The sequence below is a fragment of the Corvus moneduloides genome, chromosome Z (assembly GCF_009650955.1).
Source record: "Corvus moneduloides isolate bCorMon1 chromosome Z, bCorMon1.pri, whole genome shotgun sequence".
NCBI classification, from domain to species: domain Eukaryota; kingdom Metazoa; phylum Chordata; class Aves; order Passeriformes; family Corvidae; genus Corvus; species Corvus moneduloides.
This window is the reverse complement of record NC_045511.1, coordinates 37769263-37782244: the sequence shown is the minus strand read 5'-3', so window position 1 is coordinate 37782244 and position 12982 is coordinate 37769263. Positions and strand designations below refer to the sequence as shown.

The window sequence follows — 12982 nt, the reverse complement described above, 5'->3', positions numbered from 1 at the left end:
TGTAAAATATGCCAGCATATACATTTTTTTCTCTTTTTGTGGTCAAAGCAGAGTACTGCTTTGCTTTTGTGCTTAATGAGCTGAAATTAACCAGGGAAAGTTAAACTGGGCATGTATTTTTTCAAGCTACTCAAGCTAGGTGGTGCAGTTTCCTGGCACGCACTCTGTTCTAGCAATAAGATTCAACATGTATGCAACAAAAAAGACAAGAATGATTAAATGGAGTTGGAAAGTAGTAATTGTTCTCATTGCTTGAAGCAGACATTAAAAATAATTAAAATTTGGCAGTGGTATATTCAGATATAAACAGTCAGTGTCTCAAATTCTCATTGGGAGTAAAAGTTAACAAAAATGAAACACCTGTTCATACATCAGTGCTGCTGCAGTTTAGCAGCATGCAGCATTCCTGAAGCTGTTAAATACATGCATTAGGCCAACAAAAATTTGGCCACATGTTTACTTAAGGCCTGAATAAATACGGCCAATCTCTGGCAAAAATCTAATCAAGTTCTTACCTGTGGTTAATAAGACTGACAGCAAAATGATAAGAAATCTTAACATGACAAGTAATATAATGTAAATAGCTTTTGTTGATGCAAAATGGAATGTTAAAAGAAAAAATCCTATGTTCTGACGGAGAGAATGTATTGATTTATTTACATGGTTTCCAGCTGTGTGAATGGAACTGCTCCCATGGATGGCTGGGACACAGAAGACGAAGTGAGTGAGCTGAGCTAAAGCAAGGCCTAAGTGAGCGCTGTTCTCATGGGCGGTATCTACAAAAGCCAAATCTGCAACCTGACTCAGGCTGGCTAATCCTGAGGGTGTGAGGGGGAGTATTTTGAGTAGCAAAAATACATGTGTTTTGCATTTCAAGTCCTTTAACTCTATTTTTCTCTTGTGTGGTAAAACTTCCAGAAAACATAAAATAGAAAATTGTATTTGTATTTCCTCTGACCATGTAAAGTAGAGGCTGAATTATAAATTATCTCAAGACATGTTTGGGCTTTTTGCTTATGAGAAATTTAGAAGACTCATGTAAAAAAGTCACCTAAGGGTTACAGGATAAAATAAAGGACTGCTGGCTCTGTGGCACTTTGAAGGATGCTCAGCAGAGTATCTGCGCAGGAGAAACCACACCGAGGTTTATGATGCAAATGACTTCAGACAGATGTTGCTACTTAACACTGTTCACTCTGCTGCCCACTGTAGCCTCTCCTCCCTGCCAAGTGGGGCTCATGCAGGGCACAGGGACCTGCACCCTGGCTGGCAAGCGGTAGCATGCTTCCCAGAGGGAATTTTGTCAAGAGTCTCCCTTCTTATGGATGGCTGTAGTTTTCAGAACTGCACGTTTATTTTTTCTTCCACAAAGTGGAAATACCAGACTGATTTTCTTATCCAATTTAGGGAGCAACCACAGAGATGGGAAAAAGACAAAGAATTTCCTCCCACATCTAAGAAGAAATAACCGTTATATAAAGTGTTTATATAAGCCAAGTGTTTATATATTAGCAAAGAGTTTGAAGTCTACACAAATTGTTTCATTCAGAGTGAGAATGACATGTATAACCCAGTCGTAAACCTATCCCCCAACCTGCAACAAAGGTAACAGAATCAACAGACAAGGACCAGCATGCTACCATTTGGACAGGGTAGCAAATGGCTCCTGCTCCAAAATGGGCAAATCTGAATATCCCACACATCCCCAATATCGAAAGATCGCAGATTCACGCTCCAAATCAGAATGATTGCATGGTTGCACCTGCAGAGATGACCAGCAGTAAATAAAGAAGCATTCCATAAACAACCAAATCCATACCCTGTAAGTTGTAATAGTTTTTTATTCATGTTAGAATTTCTATCAGTGTTTGAACATTAATATTTAGAGAGTTTGTACAATTTCCATTCAAAGCTTAAAATGAGAACCACACTAGATCACAAATGGTAACTAAAACACAGTTCAGAATTGTATGAATATTCACACTCTCTTTCTCCCTTAACACTGTTAAACACTTTGTTTTCTCCCCGGGGTTTACAAGAAAAAGTGTGCACTGTAATTGTATCTCAGCAGTGTTCCAAAACATAATGGTATCATCATTACATATAAACTCTTTAAAAATATACTTCTGTCAAAAGACTTGATGACTACTATGTACACTACAAAAATAAATTTTCATATAAATAAATTATATGGCATAATTTTATCTTTGTAACTGAAATGACACAAACCCACTCCTACCAAACAGGCAGGCAATGAGACCCAGTTTGAATATTTTTTTCCTTTTAACTCCTTACACTAAAAGCTACAACAAGTCCATAATGTAAATGTTATATACTCTTTCCTATTTAACATTAGTAAGCACTCTATACAAATAAAAATCCATTAAACAGTAAAAACATAACTGTAATAGTGTTTCCAATACAAATAAAATCCCTGCATTTTGTTTGTTATAAACTGGCATGACAAATACTGTAAGAAAAACATTTTTATGATACAAAAATATAAATATCACCCATGATTAAAAAAGTTAAGAAACAAAACCAAAACAAAATAAATGTTGCCAGCCACTGAGTTCTCCCCTTGCCAATGTGACTATCGAAGAAGAAGGTCTACATTGTGCACAAAGCAGCAGATAGCTCACCCACACACAAGTACGCAGGAAGACTTGGGCAGGTGGCAGACACTGCAGCTTGCCCTGGGCCCCTTCCCTCCTGAGGAAGAGCAGGCAGCAAGGCAGCCTGCAGCACAGAGGCAGCAGCAGTGCCAGTGGGAGCCCTGCCAACCTCTGACACGTAAGCGCACAAGCTTGGTGGTTGAAGGCAGCTTCCAATTAGTACCATACAGTTTTGTTGCAGAGTTTGTATGATCTGAGGTCGCTATGCTGCTAGTGCTAAATTGGGGGCCCTCATCTTTTTGTCATCAAGAATTTTCATGTTAGACAGTGAACTGGACCAGTAGGCAGTTGCGACATTAACCCTTGGTGTGCACTGAAACAGTAGCTTATGTATCACGGGAATGACACCAGGCTCTCGCCACCTGCTCTTTGAGTGTTCACATTGGAGATCTGTAAACAAGTGCCTCATATCAAAGTGTTTTCAAGTGAGCAAAAAAGGCATGGAAATTTGTGCATTCTAATTATCCCCATTCGTTTTGCTGGCAAGGTCTGTGGGCAAAGAAGACTCCCTGAAGCCACTGGAGAAAAACACTTTGCCATCAAAGAATTGGCCACTGCTGTTCAGGTACATATATATATATATATGTATATATATATATAAAGAAAAGCCCTACCACTGCTGTGTTTAGAAACTGAATACTGGTTGTGTTTGGCTCTGAATACAAAATTTAACATCTACCTGCTCTAAAAAACAGCTTGGAGAAGGGCAGAAAAAAGATGAAAAAAGAAGACAGAGAGAACGAAAACTTGTGTTGCATTATTTTAAATTAAGGTTCTTTGTTCCTACGGTTTGTTTCCAACTGGAACACAGATTGTAGTGTTTTTCCAGACCCTTCACCTGCAGCAATCCCCTTTTAGTTTAAAAATAATAGTACAAAAAGCTAAATTAGTTTCGCAAAGAGATCCTAGTTTAGCTGTTTTAATTAAAAGTGCCGATGCAGCATGGGAAAACACAAACAATAGAGAAAAGAACTACCCAGGCCTTACGTGTCATTACCGTCCCGGCCCACCAGAAAGCCATTCTATTTAAAAAGTGAATATACTTTTTTTTTTAATCCTTCCATTTAATTTTTATCCCTTACTGTTAACTCCTTCCTGCCATGAAAATAAGGTGACCAAAGATACTGCTTTCATTGCTGTAATGACTCAGCTAAGCTCTGGCTCACCATCAAACAATTCATTATCCAGCTTCTAATGCCACTCAATTAACAGTATCAAAATAAGGCAGATGCTCATTGTATTTCTATAACCACCAGCACCTCTCAATATCCAGCACCTTTGGAAGTAAAAAAATAATGGTTATAGTGCTTGCACTTACCTGGCACCTTCTGCAAGGGAAAAAAGGAAATCAAAGCACTACACAAACAGTAATTAAGCCTCACATTCCTGGGAGGTAGGTAAGTGTAAATATAACCATTTTACAGAATGAGAAACTGAGCCATGGGGCAGTTAAGTGACTTGACCAAAGTCATGTGAACCAAGTCATTAAGGGTTTGGGAACTGAAACATAATTCCAAACCTCAACTCCCTGTCTTCTCTAGTATTTTAGTTGGGCCTTTGATGATGGCAGTCTATAGTTGTATATATTGGTAAACAACAACAGAGTTTTCACTAGCTCCTACTAACAGGGAAAGCCAGACTCACATCAGCATCAGTGGGTTTGTAAGCCCACCAAGTGTTAACACACAGTAGAAGAGAAACTACAGTACACCAGGAACATAGACACAGAAGCATGCATATTTCCAGATGCACACATGGACACATACAGCAAAATAAAACCTGCACATAGCTAAATCTATTTAAGCCTCCCAGATTAACTTGCTTTTCTTCATATTTGCTTATTTTAAAAATTACCACGCATAGCGTGTTTGAAAGTTAACAGTAACATTTCATACTACCACAGGGTTGTGATACGCAAATTTAAAATATTTTTAAGACATGTACCACCTTTAAAAAATCCTATTACATAGCAATATTTGCATAGAATTATACAAGTAAATTATAAAATATTTAAGCAGCAGCAACTTATGCTGAAATTTAGAACTAGATTAAGCTTAGTTGTGGCACAGATATCAATGTACAAAAAGTACAAAGAGCACACAATATTGTCCCCATTCCATTGCCCAGAGGCAAATTACTCCAGATTATACTACTTTACATCGTTCTTTTGTATATTACATATGTGTACATCTTTTAAATATTTAAAAGAAATATTTAACAAAATAATACAATAGGTTACAGTAACAGTGAACTGTTGTCCTGATGCAGCATGTCCTTTTCTACAACTTCAAGCAGTTCTTCTCTTCAAGCAGTTCTGGAATACAGTTTTCCATCTTTGGCCTCTTCTTTGCTTCAATTATTACCCTGTACAAAGGAGGAGAGGGAAAAAAGCAAACATTCACCAAATTTCAAGAAAAACAAGCAAATCAAACTAAGCCAACTCATTTCATGATTCTTGTGGTTAGTGACCAGTCAGGAAATGCTGGCTCTGCTTTCATCTCAGTCATTAATTTCCTGGTGAAAAAATACTGATGCCAATTTAAAAAATGTAGATGCTTTAATTTCTAAGTTCCCAATTTTAGATACCTGTGACAAATTCAGTCAAAACCAAGGAACAGTTGGAGGACAAGTATGCTACATTGAATACTGAGCTTACTTAAGAATCTCATACTACCACGCACTTCAGCTTGAAAAAGCTGAGCCCAAGTATTTCCTTATACTGTGGATACTATTACTTGTCATACATCTAGATTGCGTGGCTAAAAACATTCATTTCTATGTTTTGGGATGCTTGAAAACACATTTTATAACTCAGAAAGTAGTTTCACTTCGAATTATCATCAAAATTTCCATCAAAACTCTGTGTGTGTGCATGCACATGCATGCGTATGTACGTGCAAAATATTCTAGAATCAAAATAAAATTACTTTCTCTGCTCAAACTAGTGTCTGTCAATAAAAAAGCTCAGACAAGCAAAGAGAAAAAACAGGAATCCACAGATAAGTAACTATTCTAACACTTCCTTTTTCCCCTCCAAGAGAAGAACAGTGTGAAAACAGTGAGAAATAGTTTTCAGGTAACAGCCCCAAAAAGTTTTCAGTGTAAAAACTCAATGGGCAGCTCTACGCTATGCAAATCTGCAATAGCCACAGCAGCTGGCCCTGGCAAGGCAGAGGTCGGCTCAGACACCTCCAGTGTGCGAGGTCACTGGGAAGGCCCTCTGAAGGGCCCCCCAAAGAGCAGGGGACACCCTGCTGAGCAGCAGGGCACTAGGCATGGCAGGGCTTCCCACTTCTCACTCGGCTCATCCTGCAGAGGGATTCATTCCCTTTATGGACTTTAAATTCTTTCACAAACTATTTCATTCAAGAGATGACAACTCCTGAAGTAGCTGGCAGTTTTACACTCTCCTAAGAAACGTCATTTTATATAACATTTTAGAGCATGCCTGATTCAGAGATCAAAAGACAGAACTAATGAAATGGTAAAGGCAGTCAGGACAGCTCTGAAGATGTTACACAACATGTCTGCTTCATTTTTCTCATCTGGTAAACTGGGATTGTATGATATACTTATCCATCTTGCAAGCCTTTTTAAAGTAGTTTATGTCTGAATGCACTATGACTTCTCAGTGTTGGAGAGGACTACCTTAGCCATCCTCTCATCTAGTGCAAAATGTACTATATTCATAGTTAGCACATTTAAGGTGATCAGTGTGACCTGTAAGTAGTGCTATCTAAAGAAAAGGTACCTCTGAGGAACTTCATTTTTCCTCTTTCTTTTGATCACACCATTGCCTGACACAAGCCAAAGCTTGCAGTTACATGTGATGGACCTACCTTACTGTGAGCTGTTGCCAGTTGTCCTCTCCTCACATTCAACATCTTGCAGTTCTATAACCTCTACTTTCGAATTTCTTCTTTCACACCGCACATTAAAAGGCACATGTGGGTCCTCAAACGGTGCATGGCCAGCTTCATGGTGTCCGTCGTAGGATGGAAAGCTCGCTCCCCGGGAGCTGTGGCTGTGCAGGGCAGAGTGGACAGCAACAGTGACGGAAGCCGAGGCCGTCACAGTAGTGATAGGCTGGCAGTAGGCTGCTCCTGCAGCGCCCGTGGCCCCGAATGCCGGGCTTCTCACGCTGTGGGAACAAGCCTTGGGGCCTGAGCGATCCCTGTTGCTGGGTCCCGAGTGCCCTTCAGTAGAAATTTCAAAAGCATCCCTGCGAGGGCGGTAAGGAGGTGGTCGCAGCCCTTCCCTCACTTCCCTTTTGGGCTGTCTGCCCTGACGCCATGGCTGCTGTGTGCTGGGCTCTGGATTTGATTGCAGCCTGGGATTCGGCTGATGCCTTGCTTCCGGCTGAACCACCTGAGAGGGACACGCACGGTTACACCTCTGCAAAGCAGGGCAAACAAATACTATGCTTGCTTATATTTTATGCTGAGAATAATTATAATGATGCTCTAACCCCACAAAGGGAAAGTTCTGGAATCTGGTAATTGATTTTTCCATGGTTTTTGTCTGAAGTTATTAAAACCTGGAAAGCATACCTTCAGAAAAACACAGGATGACAGCTGAAAACATTATTGTAAGCTTCCTACATGCTGGTCCATCTTTTCAAAGGGATGGGTGACAAGCACTTGATCTTAACTCAACAAGCAGAATTGCAGGCATTTGGAAAAGGGTCTATTCCATGCAGGGAACATACACAGGATGTTAGTAGGGTAGTTTGTATAGACTGTAGGAATCTGTTTTCTGATTTCCATAAAGAGCATGAAGCACAGCAGCTACGTCAGTCAATAAACCGTGACCAACTTCAAATGTAGCTGTGCTTGTACCTATTTCTAGGCCTCTGCTGAACAAAACCAGATCCGCATTGCAGCTCAGCATGCAACATCAGCAGGGGTAGGAGACAGAGCTTTTTCACTTTCTTTTGAAATCGCAATTATGCCAACCCAGTGGCAAGATGCAACAAGGCCCAAGATTTGGTCAAGCACTTGAACTACTTTCTTCTCACTCTGATCTTTCTCCCCAAAATGTACTATCACAGAGAGGTATATGATAGCAATTCACAAGATGTGTGAAAGAGGTTGAGATCTTGTAATCTCTCATCCTCTCTCTGAAAACAGTCATCAAACAGACTGAGAGCTCTCTCTTGTGGCTGGTGCCAATAGGATGTAACAGCAATTATCCATGCCAAAGGCCTCTGCTTTTGTACCACTGCTTTACCTCCAACTCAATTCTAAAGAAGAGAATGGGAAAAACCTTCACTCCCTGCTAACAGGTTTTGGCACAAAGTCACAATCAGCTAGAAAGAGTTTTCCATGAAAATAAATAGATCGATTAAAAAAAAAAAAAACCACACCAAAAAACTCCTTCTTGCCCTCCTGCTAGTCCATATGAAAGCTACTTAGAAAGCTACTTACAGTGGATCTTGCAAAGAGAGGATCCTCAGTTGCTTCCACTATTACTTGATGGACTGGTGCCCCAGGACCTTGTGTGGCCTCGTACTGATGAAGCTCTTCACTGATGCCAGACACGGTGGTTTGAGAGCTGTACTCAGAATCAGAGGAATCCGAAGCATTATGTGTGTGGCCAGGTGGCAGTGCAAACCTGACGGTACCGGGGGGTGGCTCAGGAGATGGTGTGGGCAATCTGTCACGTCCGTTGGCTGGAGAAACCTGATGACAGCAATGCTTTCAGTTACATTCAGCTAGCTTTACCCTTTTAATCACTAGTGCTTGACACAAACACACCCTGCCATGCCACAACAACCTTAGCAACAGTTTTCTGATGAACATGGATACTGAAGTGAAAAAAATTAATGGAAGTGTAAAAGACATGATCTCCATCAGTGGATATGTATGTAAACAGGACTACACAGATTCTTCTAGGTATCATTGTCTCAGGAAGTGCCTTTATGTGTGTATGTGCATGCACTTGCACTTGTAAATATAAAAATAAAAATAATATGCAGGCTTCCCTCTCCCTTCAGCAAGCATTAGCAGTGATTTCATAAAATCACCTCTGTGGGTTGGTACAGTGTGATTCAGTGTCTATTTGCAAAGAGAGATGGATACACACATCACAGCAATATATATGGTAATAACACACACATACACATTGCTTGAGTAAGAGACAGGTCATGCATACTGTTAGGAATTAAGAGATTACACATTGTTGTCAAAACTGTTTTACTAATCTTAAAAGAACCCAAACACTTCTGGAATATACTGGTGCTGTATACATACCTTGTGTTTTAGTCTTGTGCACACACATATATATGGGGATGTGAAACATAGCACACTGATTCTACTGACACGTGATAAAGATAACCCCACATAACTCCAGAGTTAATGATCAACAACTAAATATAATGTTGGTATCTCTGAACCTGGAGTCTGGATTTGAGCTTTGTCCTGTAAAGTCATCAACATCTAAGTGAAGCCTTCCCTGCATCCCTACTTGAGGGAGAAAAATGCTGCAGGGAGAGGTGACTGGACAGTGGGGACCTTCTGGCAGATCAATCATGGTTATCAAGGTGTGGTCTGTGGACCACCACTGTGTGTGTTGGTCCACACAGGCCTTCCTGGTGGTCTGCTCAGCTAAACACTTTGAGGAATTCAACAGAGCCAGTGAGGTAGGGAAGAATGTGTATAAAACACACTATCTTTTGCAAAATATTGAGGGAAATCCTTATTTTCCAAACTTGTTTGCAGATCACATTATGCTAGTAGTATAAATAACTATCAGGTTAGCTTAGTGCAACCTCTAAAACAAGACTTATTAAAGAAAATTTTAAAAGTAGAGTAGTACCAACTACATAACAAACAGCACTTTTAATAAAAAATTATTTAAAAGCCTGAGAGCAAAAAAATTAATCCAAGAAAGTTTTTAAAATAGTTTCTAAAAATGGTGGGTGACTGAGGGGGACAGCAGTGCAGACACAGTATTGTTTTTTCTGTTCACCATTAATTTTACTGACCTCAGGGTATGGTCCAAAGAATGAGAGAAGAACAGGAAGCAGCACCAATCCATTGAGAACTCCCAGAATGGTTAGGATTGCCAAAACAGCAAAGAAATACCTGAAGTACAGTTTAAAGGGTTTGGGGCAGAGAATAGCCACTGTTAGAAACAGGGGATTACAAATTACTCCTGCATATGTTAAAATAATAGCGATACTAAATTGACTCTAACATATTACTAATATCAAAGAAAACAATTGTATCACTTTCTGTATAAGATATAGGGGTTTTTACCTTTTGAATTAGAGAAGCTATATTCCACAAAGTGTTAGTTGAGAAAGGAAAGAAAAAAATTACATTTGTTAATTTCCCAGAATCTGGAAGCATGTAATGCTATTTATGAATGTGTTACACAAACACAAAAATATGGAATGTGCAGGGAATGGCTGAATGGATTGAAAGCACAAATACAATGAAAAGGGGCCCCCATTAGTGAAAACCCAGCAGAAGCAAACAAATGAAGTGAAGGGTGTAGAATTTAAACAATTTAGTGTAGAAGGAAAAGAAGCCCTCTTCTCCCAGCAGCTAATCCACTGTGAAATGCTTCCGCAAGTTACAGCAGAATGTCTAATTAAATCTACAGTATATCAGGTAAGGGTTTTCCTTGCCATTCATTAATCAAACTTAACGCCTAGAATTCTGTGAGTTCCAGTTTTACCAAATAGCTTGAATTGCAATGCTTTTACAACACAGGAACCCACTTTCTGCAAAGAAAATGCCCATTCTATAGTAAGCTTCAGCATTGTACTGAGTAAGAGTGCTCCACAATGGCAGAGCTGCATTGCAGGCTAATCTTTTGTTGAACAATTTAGCATCTCTGAATACTCTTGTTTTGCGTCAGCCAATTCAAACATAAAGGCTGAAATACTATGGAAGAAGAGAAAAGTGCACAAGTAGTTGTCCTTTCCCACCACTGAGGGCTAAGGTCTGGGATCCTTCATGAATACCAAGGTAAACCTGTCAGTAAAAGGAAAGTCTTGCTAGTTGGTATTCGGCACAGCTGGGGCTCAGACTAAACTTAAGGCTGCGTTGTAACTAGTGATTTCAAGGACTGAGTCTTGGTAAATTCCTGGAGGAGAAGGCAAAGGAGAAGAACAGAGGGCAAGTTTGCTACTAATGGGTCTGCTGATTACATTGTCTAGCTGGCAACAAACTTTACTGCCTCCCTGTTTCCACATCTGATCAAATATATCAGACTCCTGTAAAACTATAAATATCCTGCTATTGTAAACACTTGGGAATTTCTGATCTGCATTAGCAAAAATCAGCAAGCCAATCTACTCTACTAACATAAACCACCAGAACTTTAAACTGGGACACAGATCAACAACAGGCATTAAAAACATTTGCATCTCATCCATCTAACGTTAGAATAAACAGGAGGATTATAGCTTTGACCAGTTGGTGTATACAATGTCTGTTAATTTACTTAATCTTCCACATTGCTGGACTAATCTGTCGCTTTCCGGAAGTTTGGGATCTTCTTCGCCCACTATAACAATGCTCAGGCTCCCCATAGTTTATTTTATTATGTTTTTTAAATACAGCAAACTAAAGTGAGATTGTGCTATAAAATGAGAAACTGATGGCCAAAAAAAGTAAAATAACAGAATTTGAAAAGTTGAAAGGCTCATTTTATAAACTGAGAGCACATCCAATCCAAATTTTGTGTGAAGGGCTGCTACGATCTTCCATTTGCTATGACACAAAAATGTGTGCCAAAATCTCATCTGTTAAGTAGGAAAGCAGTACAACAAAAATGTAGCCCTGTAAATTTAGGTTAAATCTATCAGTAACCTGTATGTCAAAATGTTCCAACCCTTACAAAACCAGGTCCTGAAAGAGTAATTATATTTCTTCAATACCAATACAATAAAGTAAAAAATAGTGATTCGGGGGGAAAAAAATTCTATTTCAGGACATGGAGTACCTGCATAGTAATAATACTCATGTAGGTTTCATGAGATCTAACTGCAAACTGCCTGCTTTCTTCAAATCTCTTTCATATATAAACAAAAAGCCTGATGAGATTTAGCAGTCATTCTCTCAGCTCCTGCCCCTGACAATTCGTTGTTCTTGTTGTCAAATGGATGTCAGTTAAGTCTAGTCATCTATCCAGCTTATGTCTACCTAAGTAGTTAAGCCATCTTTCAGAGCACTTTTATTTGGCCCAGTTCTACCTCCGTTCCATTTTTAGGGCTTGGATTATTTTTGTGTGTGTGTGCTGTAGTTTACCACAAAGAGCCTGTGTTACTTCTAAGATTAGCCATTCTGCAGAGCTCCACAGGTTGTTTGGAATAGAATAGGATCTGTTTCATTGCACTTCTCAAATTCCCCTGAAGAAAAAACTTGCTTTCCTCTATACTTGACAAACTCACATTCTTAATTATATTCACAAGAAACAGCCTGCTTGTAGTTCTAAACAGAAGGGCCTTTAGGCTTTGCTGTACAAAATTTTAGTATGAAGTTCTGTGTTCATATTTATGGTTCCCCAGCTCCCAAACAGGGCTTTCTTTCCACCACCTGCCCCCCCCCTTTTCCTCATTATATAAACCCCGCATAAGGATAGAAAAAGAAGGCCCTGAGAGAGTCACTTGCAGCACAGTTGAGTGTTTGTAAGTTCGCGTGTCCTTTGCATACAAATTCTTGTGCATACAAGAAGTCTGGAGGACCTCAAGGCTAAAGGTCAGATGCAGCTAATACTAGACAATACAAGATGCTTTAAACTAATTCAAACCCAGAATTAGCAAACTTTCTAAAGAGCGACATTTTTGTGTTCCTTCATGCTAAGTGTCAGATTTTCCTGGAACAGATTTTAATGTCAGCAATGGAAACCCTACCATGTCTAGCAAGTAACAAGGAGTTAATAAAACAGAGGGAAAGCAGGACCATGATGTAAGCATACTTGACACACCATGCATAGCAACAAAATGACAGATTCACTGAAATGACTAAAAATCAAAAGCACATTTTTTTATTTTTGAAAGAAAGTCAACACACACAAATACTTTACCTGACAATAAAATCAAACTCTGATCCTGCAAGCATTAACACGCCAAGCAGAGTAGACACAGCCCCATCCAGCACCGGCGCAAACATGTGTTCCAGTGCAAGGACAGCCCTATGGTTCCTGTCTCCCATGGCAGTTAAAAACGCCTGTAAAACAAAAAAGTCCATTTCCTTAGACTGATGCATACAACCTTCCAAACAGCCTCTCTCCTCGTACACACAGTTTTCCATCAGTTAATTACTCCAAACGACAGTTTATCAAAGTTTTATTTC

The 12982-nt window shown here is 39.5% G+C and overlaps 1 protein-coding gene across 5 annotated transcripts in view; it reads right to left on the bottom strand.

Annotated features, from left to right (window-relative positions):
- Nucleotides 1-1816: 1816 nt before the first annotated feature.
- The window catches only part of PTCH1 (patched 1), an 80666-nt gene continuing 69500 nt past the window's right edge, over nucleotides 1817-12982 (bottom strand). For 3 of the 5 annotated variants that reach the window (XM_032095664.1, XM_032095662.1, XM_032095665.1), the window contains 5 exons: nucleotides 12714-12856; nucleotides 9661-9760; nucleotides 8102-8356; nucleotides 6515-7070; nucleotides 1817-5039 (listed from right to left, as the gene is read on the bottom strand). In XM_032095664.1, the coding sequence (XP_031951555.1) occupies nucleotides 6516-7070; nucleotides 8102-8356; nucleotides 9661-9760; nucleotides 12714-12856 (1053 nt within the window). In that variant the 3' untranslated portion in view covers nucleotides 1817-5039; nucleotide 6515. Of the gene's footprint in view, nucleotides 5040-6514; nucleotides 7071-8101; nucleotides 8357-9660; nucleotides 9761-9934; nucleotides 9952-12713; nucleotides 12857-12982 lie in introns of those variants that run through there. The other 2 variants (XM_032095663.1, XR_004237408.1) reach the window with 2 other exon arrangements.